Raw genomic sequence first — 15836 nt, 5'->3', positions numbered from 1 at the left:
GAAAGCAGCAGAATTTAAGGGCTCCAGACACCTGTTTAGTATTAAATAACTCCCCTTTCTTCCCCTTAAACACACCCCCCTCCTCTTTCTTCTCCTTCTCTCTCTTTTTTTTTTAAAGAACTGGCAAGAGGATTGAGCTGGCCCAGCTTGGTTGTTCAGGACGGGGGGGGGGGGGGGGTGGGGTCAGGAGGTAGCGGGGACCCAGTGCCCCAGCTGGGTGGACAGCAGGGGTGGCTTGGGACCCACTGCTCTGGCTCCTTACGGAGGGGAGAGGAAGGGAGGGGCTCTGGCAGGAAGAGCTCCTGTCTCGTCTCCATGGCCTCCAGGGCAGGCTCACCCTGCCCCTCCAAGGCTCCTGTTCTGGGTCAAGTGGGTTTTTCTAAGATAAAAGTGCGTATTTCCTTGTGAACACTGGGCATCTGACTCTGGGCAAGTGAGCACATTGTGGACCTGTCCAGAGCCACATCTGAGCTGCCACCTCCAGGGGACCCCTGCCCAGCCTGGCAGGGTAGAGCTGCCTCTGTGGCCCCGCCCTTCCTGTCTGGGGCCGGGAGCTCAGGCAGGGAGTCGTGGTGGCCCTTGGGACCTGGGCTCAGGGCTCAGCACAGGTCAGGGCGGGAGATTCCTCCTTCTCCCAGGAATGCCGTCCTGGACGTCTTCCCGTAGGGGTGCCGGGAGAATGCCCCGGACCAACACTTCAATGCCCTGGAACACACACACGCCCACTGGCAGTTCCTGGGTTCCCCTCCTGGGGGTGTAGGCCCTCTGTGAGCCCAAGGCTGAAGATCAGGGACAGAGGTGGTGATGAGAGCAAGAGGCCACAACCCCCGGAAGGGAGGGGGTGGGGATCTGACCGGGCCTAGGGCCATCCGGGAAGCCCTATGGAGGAGGTGACCCGCACGAGGAGCAGGGCCAGGGCATGTCTGCCTGGCCAGTTCTGGCCCCATCCCAGTGGAAATTCACCACTCATGACCTGGATTCTTTGTTTCTTTTTTTTAAGTTGATTTTTAAGAGGGTGCAGGGCAGAGATAGAGGGAGAGGAAATCCCAAGCAGGCTCCATGCTGTCAGTGCAGAGCCCAACTCCGGGCTCGAACCCACAAACCATGAAATCATGACCTGAGCCAGAATCAAGTGTTTGACGCCTACCCGAATGAGCCCCCCAGGGGCCCCAAAATCTGGATTCTTTTCCTTCTTGTGAGGCCACAGATGAGCCTCTTGATTCCTCCGGGCCTCAGTGTCCTCATCTGCCTGATAAGGGAGAAGGGGTGTCTCCTTTGAAAGTCTCTGATGTGCTGCTGGGTAGTGGGGACGCTGCTGGCATGACTCCCAGCCTGGGGAGGTGGGAGGCGTGCATGGACAGCCTGACAAGCACCTTCTCTCCCTCCTCACAGGGACCCTGCCGCAGAGTGCGCCCCGCCGCGGGCCCCCAGTTCAGCCATGCTGGCCTGTCTGCAGAGGACCCAGAACCCACCGGGCCAGCACCTGGCCTGCCCGAGCAAGAGCCGGGAGCTGCGTAAGTGTGAGTGCACACCCTCCCCTGCCCCCTCCCGCTGTCCACTGAACCCACAGAGCATGCCCTCTTCCGAGACACACCCTGCTTCCCTTACCCACGCCTGGGTGGGGCAGGCCCCAGAGAGAATGCCATCTGAACCGGCCCGGCCACCCACTGCGACCCTGCCCAGAACCCAGCCTATTCCTGGTCCTTGCCCATGCCAGGCTGCCTCCCGCACACCAGTACCTACCCTCTTTGGCTGAATCCCACTGGGTGCGACCTCCTCCCCGGGAGCCCTCTGTGACCCCAGCCCCCTGTCTGTGACCCCACGATCCACCACGTCTGTCTCCATCACCATTTACCTGCGCCGTTAGAAGAGTAGGACAGTGTGGAAGCAAATAGTCCTTAATGGGATCCTAGCTTGGGGCCCGATTTGCTGTGTGACCTTGGGCAGGTCCTTGCCCACTCTGGCCCTTGCTTTGTCAGTCTTCCTTGCCGTCTAGGACAGGGATACCAAACCCTCTGATTATTTTTAGCCACCATAGAGTTTTCTAAAAGAAAGAAAAAAGTATCAATACTTCTAAAGGAGAATTTGGAAGTATTTCCTCTTTAGAAGAAAAAACATCTAAATTTGGAAACATTTGAAAACAGGGAGATTTGCATAATAACCTGGATTTTCAGTGTCTCTTGGATAAAAAAAAAAAAAAAAGAGAGGATCTGACAACAGAGGCCTGGGTTCCTGAACTGCAGTTCTTGGTTAGAACTGAACTGCTCTTGTCTCCTTAAAGATCTCTAGCTCCTGTTCACCACAGTCCCCGCCCCCTCTTATTGGCTCCGCCCCATAGCCAGGCGTGTGCTTACACGGCTGCTCTCTTTCTCCTTCTTGACCTGTGTTTATCTTTGGACAAGGTAGCACACTCATGCGGTCCAGTATTCAGGAGGACTGATGGGTGTGTACAGACAAAAGTCCCGGCCTCACTCCTGTTGTACGGCCGCCCACTCCCTTCTTAGAGACAGCCCGCAGCGTCCTGAGTGTCCTTCCAGGCCTTCTCTGGGATGTAGCCCCACGTCCTCCCAGTTCATCTGGTGGGTCAGCATCTGAAGAGCTTCTTCCTTCTTCGGCCCCTTAGTTTTCCAGAGCAAGGGCGAACCGTGTTCCATTTGGCCAGTCTCTCTACCCTGGCCCTGACTCGCTGCCATTACAGGCAAGGTGGAGATAAGCAACTGTGTGTGTGTGTGTGTGTGTGTGTGTGAGAGAGAGAGAGAGAGACAGAGACAGAGACAGAGACAGAGACAGATAGACAGACAGAGACACACACAAAGGTATGAGTAAAACTGCAGGATGGATTTCTCGAGGTGGAAATCCTGGGTCAAAGGTGTGTGCATTTGTAATTTTGATGTGGCCTGAGTGACACCTTCAGATGACTGTGTGTGAGACCACCTGTTTGCCCACACTCTCACCCATCACGGCACGGTCTCAAACTTCTAGGCCCTGGTCATCTCATCGGTGAAAAATAGGATCCCAGTGTAGTTTGAAATTAACGTGTCACGTGAATGCGGATGACTATCTTCTCATGTCTGAGCCACTTGTTTTCCTCTTTGAACTTCTTCATCTCCTTGGTCCATCCTTTTCAATTGGGAAGGTTTTGTTCTTATTGAATTACAGGAGCTCTTTGCATATAACAGAATTAGACCTCGGACTGTCATCCGAATTGCATCTGGTTTCCCCGATTTATCATTTGTCTTTGATTCTGCCGTGAAGAAGTTTTCTTTGTGAAATCTGTATTTCCTTTTATGGCCCCTGGCTTTTGTGTCATCCTTAGAATATCCTTCCTCATGCGGAGATCAGGGTTTCTTCCCGTTCTTTTATGGTTTAATTTTTTAAGTACATGGTATAAAGTGGGAGGGATGGATCCAAGCATATTCATCAGTGCAATGCTGTGGCAATTATTATAATACATTAAGAACTTTAGTGTTATTGAAATATTCACATACCATAAAACCCACCCATCTGAAGCATACGATTAATGGTTTGGGGTTTTTTTTAGTATATTTACGGAATCTTGCACCCATCGGCACAGCACAGAACATTTTTGTTACCTCAAGAAGAAACCCCTTCCCTGTCAGCAGTCACTCTCTGATCCCCTGCTCAGCACCCTTCTTCCCAGAGCCCCTTTCTGGACGGTGATAATAAGGGAATCCTAAGCGTGTGGGCTTTGTGACTGGCTTCTTTCCCTTAGCGCCACGTTTCCAAGGTCCCTCCCTTTGGCAGCACGTATGTAACCCCTTTTCATATTTGGGGGGGCTTGCTGTTCCTGCTCATTCTCGACCCTCCCTGTCACACAGAATTTCCTGGGCTGTATAGTTTTCTGTCTGAACTACAGAAGCAACTTCTCTAGGAAAGAGTAAAACTCCTGTTGACATTCTTTCTCCGGGAGTGAAATTTACAATTCAGGAAGAAATCTTTTTTTTTTTTTTTTTTTCTCGTATGTTGATGTCCTCCAGGAGCATGATAAAACCTCAGTTTGGTCAGACGTTTTTTTGTCCCTGGAAACGTACGGTGTCTGCCTCCTCTAGCTCTTGCACATGTTAAAAGCTGACCTCTGGATAGTTCCCCATTTTGGGCTCGTCTCTTCTTCCCGAAACGGAAGTTATTTGTATAAAGGCTATTAACTCTCGCCCCCTTACTGAATTCTTTCATGGTTTGTAACGGTTTTTCAATTTGGTTTCTTAGATTTTCCAGTTACGCTATTAGACTGTGTGCAAATGATCATTTTACTTCCCACTTTGGAAGTTTTATACTTTGATTTCTTTGTCTTATTTAATAGTGTTGCCTGCTATCCCTGGAACAATGAAAAATGATATTCGTGATAAGGGACTCTCTTGCTTCATTCCTGAAGCTTTGATTATGCAAAACACTGGTTTGCAGGAGGCAGATGATTAGCAGGTTAAATAAGCATCCATGTGTTCCTGTTTTATTAAGAATTTTAAAAAACCAAGAATAGAAGCTGAAGCTTAGCAAATGCCTTTTCCGTGTCTGTGAAGATGACCATATGGTTTTTTCCCCTTTCATCTTTTATAGGAATAACGATAAGGATTCCTTACACTTCACCTGCCCTTACACCCCTGCTGGAATCCCACTTGGTCGTGGTGAATATTTCGGTATCTTGCCGGACCGGCTTTGTTATTTCATGTAGGAGTTTTGCTTCAGTATTTCATTAGTGAGATTAGCCTTAGGTTTTTGGAATGCTTTTTGTTGGGTTTCACTCTCAGTATTCTGCTTGCCTCATAGAGAGAATGGAGGCTTTCGTCTTTTTCTGTGCATGGCAGTTTAAGTAGAAATGGGGCGCCTGGGTGGCTCAGTTGGTTGAGCGTCTGACTTTGGCTCAGGGTATGATCTCACGGTTCGGGAGTTCGAGCCTGCATCAGGCTCTCTGCTGTCAGCTCAAGAGCCCGCTTCAGATCCTCTGTCCCCCTCTTCCTCGGCCCCTCCCCTGCTCATCCTCTCTTTAAAAAACAAATAAGACATTGAAGAAAAAAAAAGAAATGGATTATCTGTTCCTGAAAGATTCACTGATGCTCTATGAAAGAGTCTGGGCCAGGGCCTTTCTTTGGAGGAGCTCTATGATTCTTCTGTAATAATTGATCTGTTGTGACGGCTCTGCTGTTCCTTGAATGAGTTTGGTAAATTTTGTCTGTCTCGAAAAGTATTCATTTTATCCACTTGGCACATTTACTCGTATGAGGCTGAACCAAATTAACTTACAATTCATTTATTTATTTTGAGAGGGGCAGGCTCCACACCCCTAGTGCAAAGCCCCACATGGGGATCAAACTCACAAACCGTGAAAGCATGACCTGAGATGAAGTCAGATGCTCAGCCGACTGAGCCACCCAGGAGCCCCTATCATTCTTTCAAATAATGATTCCATCCTTATTTCTTGCCTATTTTGTGTATCCTTCCTCCCCGCCCAAACCCTATTTTTATTGATTAGGTTAGTTGGCTAAGAGCTTACCTATCTCCCTTCCCCAAAGATCCATCTTTAGGATTTATTTATTAGTAATTACCCTTTTCTGGCTTCAAATTCATTAATTTATGCATTTATTTTTATTAAACTCTTCCTACTTTCCTTGTTTTATAAAAAATTTCTTAAGTTAGAAGCATGACTCTTTATACTGATAAACAAGGAAAAAAGAAAAATTAAGGCTATGAATTCTCTGAGCACTGCTTTAGCTATGTCCAATAGGTCCTAAGAGGAGGTGTTTTGTTTTTAAAATCTATTGTAATTTTGGTTTTGATTTTTTCTTTGACCTAAGGCTCATCTGGATTCCACCTACCAAGGTGGTGGGTGCTTTTGTATTTCATTATTTCTAGTTATAATGTATTATGATCAAGAGAATGTTCAGGATTTCTACTTTTTTGGACTTGAATACATTTTTCTTTATGATATAATCTGTAGTCTTTTTGTGAGGTTTTTTTTAATGTTTACTTTTGAGAGAGAGAGGGAGAGACAGTGTGAACAGGAGAGATGCAGAGAGTGAGGGAGACACAGAATCTGAAGCAGGCTCCAGGCTATGAGCTGTCAGCACAGAGCCTGATGTGGGGCTCAAACCCATGAACATGAGATCATGACCTACGCTGATGTCAGAGACTTAACCAACTGAACCACCCAGGTATCCCAAGTTTTCTGACTTTTTAAATAGGACTTGAAAAGAAGATGTGAGGGGCGCCTGGGTAGCCTAGCCAGTCACACGTCTGACTTTTGGTTTTGCTCAGGTCATGATTTTACAGTTTGTGAGTTCAAGCCCCATGTCTGCACTGACAGCACAGAGCCTGCCTAGGATTCTCTCCCTCTGCCGCTCCCCTTGCACTCACTCACACTCTCTCTCAAGGTAAACATTAAAAAGAAAAAAAAGATGTGGCTGTTTTCAGGAATCAGAGTTTGGTGTTCACCAATTCTGTGTTACGTATGTCTTCCATAGGCTTGCCTACCTGTCATGGATGGAGAAATGGATTAGACACACGCTGCTAATGTGCTCCAGTGCGTTTGTTCTTGTACCACCTAACGCTCGGCCCTGTGCATGGTGATGCCATGTTATTTAACACACAGATCTCAATACCCTAAATCTTCATAGTGAGTTGCATCCTTCTTTGCCATATTTAATACTTCTTGGCCCGAGTTCAGTTTTATCTATTAAGATGTTAACCTCTGCGTTTTTAATTCACGTTTTTCTTGAAACTTTACTAATCCTTTTATTTCAACCTTTCTGAGGTACTTAGTTTAGATGTGACTCATAGACTGTAGAGCTGAATTAAGCTTTGTGATCCAATCTAAATGGCTTTTTAAACATTTTTGAGCGTTTTAGCCCATTTACATTTATTGATATGACAGGTGTCTGGTCTATTTTGTGCCTTATTTTAATTGCTTTGAAAGGTGTAACTCTGTGTGATCTGTGCCATGTTGTGTACCTACAATCATAAGGAAGGTTGATTTTGTTCTAGTGCTGTAACTTTAAATAATACCTCAATCCTCTATTTCTTTGGAACAGTATCTATTACTGTCCATAAAATGAGCAAACTGATGAAATCAATGTATTTCCTTTTTCTCTCTATATTTTCTTAAAGTTCCCTTCTTTGTATTAAGCCTACATTACCTGACATCAGTTTTAACATATCTTTTGGGGTGCCTGGCTGGCTCAGTTGGTAGAGCATGCCACTTTCGATTTCAGGGTTGTGAGTTTAAGCCCCACACTGAGTGTGGGGGGGGTGTGGCTGGGTGGCTCAGTTAAGCATCCAACTTTTTTTTATGTTTATTTTTAGAAGAACACATGTGCACACAAACGAGGCAGAGACAGAAAGGGGGTGACACAGAATCTGAAGCAGGCTCCAAGCTGTCAGCACAGAGCCTGATGCAGGGCTTGAACTGACAAACTGTGAGGTCATGACCTGAGCTGAAGTTGGACACTCAACCATCTAAGCCACCCAGGTGCCCCTAGGCGTCCAACTCTTGATTTCAGCTGAGGTCAGGATCTCGCAGTTCATGAGTTCAAGCCCCACGTCAGGCTCTGCACTGATAGTGGGGAGCCTGCTTGGGATTCTCCCTCTCCCAGGCTCTCTGCCCCTCCCCCACTCTCTCAAAACTAAACAAACAAACAAAACAAAATAACTTTAAAACAACTTTAAGAAAGGGTTATCTTCTGGGGTGCCTGGGTGTCTCAGTCAGTTAAGCACCCAACTTCGGCTCAGGTCATGATCTCACAGCTCATGCGTTCCCGCCCTGTGTCGGGCTCTGTGCTGACAGCTCAGATCTTGGAGCCTGCTTCTGATCTGTCTCTCCCTCTCGTGGCCCCTCCCCCACTTGCATTCTGTCTCTTTCTCTCTCAAAAATAAACATTAAAAAAAAAAGGCTATCTTTGGTTCCCAATCATTAATATGGGGATATCTGTGCACTTCTACCACCATCTCCCTTTCCGTTCCCTCCTTCCTGTATTCAGCGGTTCCATCACCAACTTCCCAGGGCTTGTGAGGATGGTTACATCACCACAGTCCCAGTTAGTTCAGTCTGTCTCTGAGAGTGATAGGGTCAGTGCTCACCACCCGTTCCTGTGCCTTAGTTTCCCATCATCCAAAGTTGGTCCACCTGTGTATGGCTTGAGGCCTCACGTGAACAGCACTCCAAGAGTTCTCACAAGTTCAGAAAGGTCTCTGTCTCTCTCGACTTCCTGCTTGAGTGAATGAAAAATAATCCCTGGGTCACATTGTTTCCTTGAGGATCTCTGCAGACCGTATTCTGTTCTCCTCTAATGTTGAGTGTTGCCATGGAGAAGTTGAAGCCTGATTTTTCCTCCTTTGTATTTTGCTTTGATCTCTCCATAGCTTTCATGTTATTACTTTACTAGCATCTGTCTTGGAGCTGACCATTCAGTCTCTTTTTCCCGGCACACAGTACCCTGCCCTTTTGACAGATCCAAGGTCTGTATTATTTCAGTTTCCTTATTTGGGAACCCTAGTTAAGCACAGATTGACTCTCTTTTGCCTTTCATTTTACTTGTACTTTTGTGCATGTGCCTTTTGTTTTCCTTATGCATTCCATTTTCCCCTTTTGCTTTTATAGTAAATTTTTTTCTTCCACTCTTGTATGTCTGCTTTGTGGTTTTGCTTTATGGAAACAATTGCTTACTAAGTTTTTTCCTTCATGAAGAAATATTTGGCTATAATCTTCATTTCATCTGTGGCTATGTTTTTCTGATGAGAAATGGGTGGTTTTGGGGTTTTTTTTTGCCAGCCATTATTTAGGCTTTGACCCTCCTTCTCATTTTCCTTTTGATTAAGTACTGTGCTGGTTCAATTTTGATTACTTGCCACTGGAAGAGCCTGTTTCTGTCTAGTTGCCTCAGAGACAAACAGATTCCTGCAAGTATGGCTTCTTTGTGGGAGTTCTTATTTGGCCCTACCTTCATTTTCCTTCAGAACCAAGCAGGTCTAGGGAAGGTCTGTCACCAGCTGAGGCCCCCCTGGCCCCCTTGCGGCAAAGAAGGGGTTTAAATGTTAAGATCTGTACAAGGTGTATCGGTCATAGTTGGGAAGGGCACGTTGCTGGCTCTTTCTGAAATCTACAGCCATGGCGCCCTCTTTCTGCCTCCCCCCTTAGCCTCACTTGATCTCTGTCGCTTTGGGCAGCCTATCCACCTGTTGCTTCTGGCTTTAGCTATCACCTAGTTTTGCCAAAAATGCAACTTGCATTTTGCTTCATGTTCTTTTGGGGTTATTTGTAGGACGAGAAGTTATTCTATCAACCTCCTCAAAATTGAGGATCTTCTGCTGGTGTCCTTTCAGAGATAGGAGTATAGAGAAATACTTGCCTTATCAAAAACCGAGTAACGACAGATAATTGGAGGAGGGGAGAGCTGTGGTTTCGAGGAATGTTTTTCATGCACAGTCCCCTTAATATGACCTCCGGGGAGAACATGTTCTCTTTTGTTAAGTACTTCACCGCATAGACTGTCCGTGGCACCCAATTCAGAAAGATAACTCTCTTTTGCAGAGGAAGCCAGTCTTAGCAGTTTCATAAATACCCTCCTGAAAAACACACACATGCAGGAAAAGCAAAACTACCCCTTATACATCCCCCCTTCTCAGTCCCTTGCCTTTTTTCCTTTGCAATACATCCTGGCAGTTAGTCACCATCTGGGAGAAAGAATACCTTCATCCTTTCTATCAGCTGCATGGTATTCTATTACATGGGTGAAGAATACCATGTCTAACCACCCTCTGTTGATGGACATTTAGGTTGTTTCTAGTCTCTTGCTATCCTGGACAGTACTGTAATGAAATCTTTGTACATGTGTATATATATCTGTGAAAAAATATATATTCCTCCAGGGTGGACTTCCTGGCTCAAAGGGCGTGTGTTGTCACCCTTGATTGCTCCTGTGAGGCTAGCTAGGCGTGATGGCCTAGACTGGTTCGTCCTTCTGCTCCAAGGCTTGTACTGGGCAGTGTGGAAGGCCACCAAGGACATCAGACCTTTTGAAATCTTTGTACTTATTAGAAGAGACACGGACTCTGCCTGTAATTGAAAAGCACAGGAAAGAGGGAGGCAGGCAGGGAGATAAGCAAATTGAATTGGGTGTCCTGCTGCTGGTCAAGGCCTGGACAACCGGCAGAGGAGTCTCCTGCCCTTTCCTCCTGGCCATGGCTTTGGGGCAGTCAGGCCCTAGGCAGACCCCCTTGTGCCTGCGGCCCCTCGGGCAGAAGTGAGGCAGTACGTGCTCTCGCTGAGCTCTGTGACCAGACCGTGGGCTGCGCTGCATTTCTTATCACAGGAGAAAGGTCTCAACCGGGCTGTGTGCAGTGTGACCTTGGACAAGTTGGTCAGCCTCTTAGGGCCGGTGTTCTCCCTTCTGTAAAGCAAGGGGTCAGGTCAGGTGGACCCGAGAAGCTGCCCTGCTCTGACCACCTGTGACCATAAGATGTCAGAAGCCTGGTTGGGAGAAGACATGGCCCAGTCTGAGTGTCCCTCCCTTCATTCCTGTAAAATGGGACCGGAGCGGCCTGACGACATAGGGCTGCACAAGGCATGGCAACCACGTATGCCCAGGACATAGCCAGCAAACCGTTACCTCTCTGGGACCTGAGGCTGAGCAGCTAGAGGAGTCAGGAGTGTGGGTGGCCCTAGGTCCAGGAGCCTGGGCAGGTGGCTCTTGTAGCCTATGCCGGGTGACTGGAGAAAGTGACTTGGAGAGAAAGGAAAAGGGGGGGGGGGGTATGTGTGTGTGTGTGTGTGTGTGTGTGTGTGTGTGTGTGTGTGTGTGTACACGCACGCTCACGCACACAGTGGGCAGGGAGAGGGCATTTCCCCTCCTCTACCTCACGCCTAAGACCTCGGGCTACTCCCAGCTGGGTCCCAAAGAGGAGCTGCCCACACCTGGGACAGAAGTCTGTTTTTCTCAGCTGCTCAGGGCCTTCCCTGCTAATAAATATTTGACTTGCTCATCATGGTGTTGATGCTGCTCTAAGTACAGGCTGTGCGGAGAGCCCCAGTGAGGCACCATGGGGGCCTGGTTGGTGGCGCTCGGGGACCTGCCATCTGAGAAGGGAGGGGTGGGGCAACAGCCCTGGGGGACTGATGGGAGCCACCACTCTGGCTCCTTTGTAGGTGAGAGCTGTGTACCGACCCTGCCCTCCTTCCCATGAGCCCGCAGGGCACAGGCTTGAGACCAAGATGGTCCGGGGGTCAAATCCTGTCTGCGCCGTGAATGGGGCGTGTGTGTTCTTGGATGAGTGAGTGGCTGGCCCTCTGTGGGCCTGTTACCTCCACTGTGATGTGAAGATAAGAACGGGAGAGAACCCCCAGGGCCTGGTAGCAGGCTCCCACACTTTACCTGCCCCCCTCCCCAAACCCAAAAGGGATAAGAGGTTCCTGGGGCCTCACATCTTCTCAGGAGGAAGGGTTTGCTAACCCCGGAGGAGCAGGGAGAGGCTCTTCTCCCCAGTTCCCACCCCTCACCCCCCCCCAACCTTGACCCCAAAAGGCTGGAACCACAGCCCCCTGAGCATTCCTGCCGGGGCACCTGCTTCCCCCGGCACGAATAAAAGGCGGAAGAAACAAAGCAATTTAAAATTCCAATAAAATTAAAAACAAACCTCTGGTAGCAGATTCAATTAGGTAGCTGTTGCGGAGTGCAGCCCGGGGACAGAAGGGAGGTCCAGCGCCGCCCCCGCCCCGGGAACCAGGCCTAGACGAGGGGGGAGCCTCAGACGGGGGGCCACGAGCGAGCCCCCTTCCATGAGGCACCAAGTAAACCCAACTCTTACAAAGCAGGAGGGCAGGCAGCTTCCTGTGCGATGGAGCAGCCCCAAGCCACAGCAGAGCCACCCTGAGGGCTGCAAAGAGCAGAGGAGGATGAAAGTCCAGATGGCGGTCTCCACACGGCTCAGAGGTCCCGGCCAGCTCAGGGATGTGAGGAAAGGAAGTGAGTTACAAGGATTAGGAAGAAGGAAACCTGACTGCACAGAAAGCTCCCAAAGCAGTCAGCAAGACTGCGGCTAGAAGACCACTATATGGACGCAATCGTGTTCCCCAACGACAGGAGTTGGCGAACATTTCCTGGAACTTTTCTGGTATTTTCATCCCTGCAGGCCCTATAGTGTCTATGGTAACTCCCTAAGCCCCATCACAGTGTGGCATGAAAACAGTCATGGACTCAGGGAAATGATTCGACATGGCGTGTTCCAATAAAACTTTATTTACAAACCCCGGCAGCAGGCCAGGCTTGGCCTGTACGCTGTGGTTTGCTGGCACCTACTCTACACCCAATACAAGGAGCTGGAAAGTACAATTTTTAAAAAAGATACTATTACAGGGTTTTTTTGGCAACAGCTTCACATCAATGGTAGCACACCATACAATTCATCCATTCAGAGCACACTAGTGAATACTTTTCTATTTTCTTTTTCTTTTTTTAATGTTTATTTATTTATTTATTTATTTTTGAGAGACAGAGAGAGGCAGCGTGAGCGGGGGAGTTTCAGAGAGAGAGGGAGACACAGAATCCGAAGCAGGCTCCAGGCTCTGAGCTAGCTGTCAGCACAGAGCCCGACGCGGGGCTCGAACCCACGAACTGTGAGATCATGACCTGAGCCGAAGCCGGCCGTTCAACCGACTGAGCCACCCAGGCGCCCCATTTCAGTGCACATTCACAGGGTTGTGCAGCTGTCACCACTATTAAATTTCCAAACGTTTCCTCATCACCCCAAACAGAGACCCCACACCCACCCCATCCCCAGTTCCAGCAGCCTCCTTATAATTACAGGCAATCACAAAACTCCCGACCTACATTCTGTCTCTGTGGTTGCCGCTCTCGGCCGTGCCGTATATATGGAATTGTACACCGCGTGGCCTTTCGTGTCCAGCTGTTTTCACTTCCTGTGTGTTCAGGGTCGATTCACGAAGTAGTAGGTGTCAGTACTCAGTTCCCTGTTACCACCGAATAATATTCTGTTATGTGGCTGGGTTGTGTTTTTATCAGCCGACAAAGCTTTTAATGTTTTTGATAGAGACCGAATGTGAATGGGGGAGGGGCACAGAGAGAGAGAGGAAGACACAAAATCTGAAGCAGGCTCCAGGCTCTGAGCTGTCAGCACAGAGCCCGACGCGGAGCTTGAACTCAGGAACTGCAGGATTTACCTGAGCCAAAGTCGACGCTTCACTGACTGAGCGCCCCTCTATGTTTAACTCCCTGAGGAAGTAGCTGAGCAGTTTCCTGACTGACTGTGCTCTCTGACAGGCCCACCAGCAGCACACCCAGTTTCCATTTCTCCACATCTTCACGCAAACCTACCACCCGCTTTCTGATCCCAGCCACTCTGCTGGGCGCAAGGTGCTCGCTCACTGTGGTTTTGATCTGTGGGTGGTGTTCTGATGACCAGCTCAGCCTCTTTATGTGCTTCAGGTCCATTCAGATTCTCTGTTTCTTAAGTCAGACGGGTAGTTTGCATCTTTCTGGGAATTGTCTACTTTATCCAAGTTATGGTGCTATTACAATTTATTAAAGAACTAAAATAAATTGATAAAAGAGGCAAATGACCTTTGTGGAGAAAAATTTATCATCAGTGATGTTTTTTAATGTTTTCAATTTATTTTTGAGAGAGCACAGCAAGGGAGGGGCAGAGAGAGAGGGAGACAGAGGATCTGAACCAGGCTCTACACTGGCAGCAGTGAGCCCGTTGTGGGGCTCAAACTCAAACCACCAGATCATGACCTGAGCCGAAGTTGGATGCTCAACCGACTTAACCACCCAGGTGTGCCCAGTGATATCTATTTTTAAATGTGTATTATGGGAGGGGATGGATAGAGACAGAGGATCCGAAGCAGGCTCTGCACTGAGAGCGCCTGATGTGGGGCTGGAACTCATGAGCCTCAACTCAAGATCATGACCTGAGCTGAAGTCAGATGCTTAAATGACTGAGCCACCTAGGCACCCCAATCTGGTGATATTTTTTAAAAACCTAAATAAACATGGATATAGATTATACATACAGATAGAGTTTTGGTATGGAAAAAAATCAACCAGGCCTTAAGTCCTGACCATGTGTGTGTTGGGAAAGGGCGGGAGTAATTTAAAAGCTTTGTCAGATGTGCCTTGCCCATTCTTGCTTTTGTTCTGATCAAAATAGTATAAGGACAGGCGACTGGGCTAGTACCTCCCTGGCTTCACGGCTGGGGTGGTGGGGTCAGCACAGGGCCAGAGGGAGCCAAGGCAGGGGGAAGAACATCTAGAAATGGGTCAGTGTGCATGTGAGCTCAGTCTGGGACAAAGCAGGCCTTGCAGGTCCCTGGGGATGGACAGGGATGCCTAGTATGGGAAGGAAAGACACCGGAGCCCTACCTCACACCACACAGCAAGAGGAGTTCCAGACAGACTTAAAAGCCTGGTCCCAGGGAACGCAAAACCTTATCGCTCTTTAAAGAAAATGATGGAGGGGCGCCTGGGTGGCTCAGCTGGTTAAGTGTCTGACTTTGGCTCAGGTCATGATCTCATGGTTCATGAGTTCAAGCCCCGCATCAGGCTCTGTGCTGCCAGCTAAGAGCCTGGAGCCTGCTTTGGATTCTGTGTCTCATTCTCTCTCTGCCCCTCCCCCACTTGTGCTCTGCCTCTCCTTGTCTCTCAAAAATAAATAAATGTTTTTTTAAATGTTTTTAATTTATTTTTGAGAGACAGCGCGAGCAGGGGAGAGTCAGAGAGAGAGGGAGATACAGAATCTGAAACAGGTTGCAGGCTCTGAGCTAGCTGTCAGCACAGAGCCCGATGCGGGGCTTGAACCCAAACCGTGAGATCATGACCTGAGCCGAAGCTTAACCGACTGAGCCACCCAGGTGCCCCAAATAAATAAATGTTTAAAAAAAGTTATTTTTAAAGAAAAGAAAGAAAATGATGGAGAGTATCCATCAGAAGGATTTGCAAGTGGAGAGGGAGAATAAAGTGCAAATAAAGGAAGCACACCGGACAGCATTAAAATTAAAAACTGCAGCTTGGCAAAATACACCATAAAAAAAAAAGTCAAGACTAGCCAAGAATAGAGAGAGGGTGTCTGCAGCGCTTACAAGGGACCAGTATCCAGAGTAGAGAAGCCAGGGACGGCTGCAGAGAGACAGGAACGGGAAGGGGCAGGGGGCGGGCGGGGGCAGGGCGAGTGCAGAGGGAAGGGTGGATGAGTCAGACCAGCGAGGTCCTGGATGGACGCAGATGGGGGTGTGTGTACCGTCAGGAGGAGAGAGATGAGGCAGCAGTTCTAAAGGGCACGGGCAGGCGGGCAGCAATGCCCCGGCGGGCCGGGGAAACAGCAAGGCTGGGGTCTGGGTGCGCAGAGACGGAAGTCGGCTCTCAGAAGCCAGCCAGGGAGCAGGTAAGGGAAAGAGACTAGAGGCAGGAAGGTCCAGCTGGGGAGGGATCAAAGCCCAGCCCTGCCTGCAGGGCCACCGCGGCCACTCCCGGATGAGGGAGGTGTGTGTGGATTCCCGCGTGTGCTGTGGGCACCTGCCGGTCTTTGTGGACAGGAGGTCCCCGAATATCTGGGCACATGTGGCTCCAGTGTGTGCCCCTAAGCACGTGAGTGTGTGTGTGTGAGCCTGCACGCGTGTGCACATGCATGGTGAGAGGAGGACGGCTCGTCTGTGCAGTGCCCAGTGATAACCACCACCCTGAACGGCCTAGTCCGGTCCAGAAAGAGTTGGAAGGCAGGTGGCTGGCCTTTTCTGAGCACCCACTAGGCACCAAGATCTCTCATTTAATCTTCCCTCACCCTGTTCTCATAGGACAAATGGAGGCCAGGATGCTGCA

At 48.9% G+C, this 15836-nt stretch overlaps 1 protein-coding gene across 4 annotated transcripts in view; it reads left to right on the top strand.

Annotated features, from left to right (window-relative positions):
- Positions 1 to 15836, top strand: part of FAM222A (family with sequence similarity 222 member A) — a 55540-nt gene that overhangs the window by 28025 nt on the left and 11679 nt on the right. For 2 of the 4 annotated variants that reach the window (XM_029922383.1, XM_029922384.1), the window contains exon 2: positions 1393 to 1520. In XM_029922383.1, coding sequence (XP_029778243.1) covers positions 1439 to 1520 — 82 coding nt within the window. In that variant the 5' untranslated portion in view covers positions 1393 to 1438. Of the gene's footprint in view, positions 1 to 1392; positions 1521 to 15836 lie in introns of those variants that run through there. The other 2 variants (XM_029922386.1, XM_029922387.1) reach the window with 2 other exon arrangements.

The sequence above is a fragment of the Suricata suricatta genome, chromosome 14 (assembly GCF_006229205.1).
Source record: "Suricata suricatta isolate VVHF042 chromosome 14, meerkat_22Aug2017_6uvM2_HiC, whole genome shotgun sequence".
In the NCBI taxonomy this organism is placed as follows: Eukaryota; Metazoa; Chordata; class Mammalia; order Carnivora; family Herpestidae; genus Suricata; species Suricata suricatta.
The sequence above is the reverse complement of the archived record's forward strand: the minus strand, read 5'-3'. Positions and strand labels throughout refer to the sequence as shown.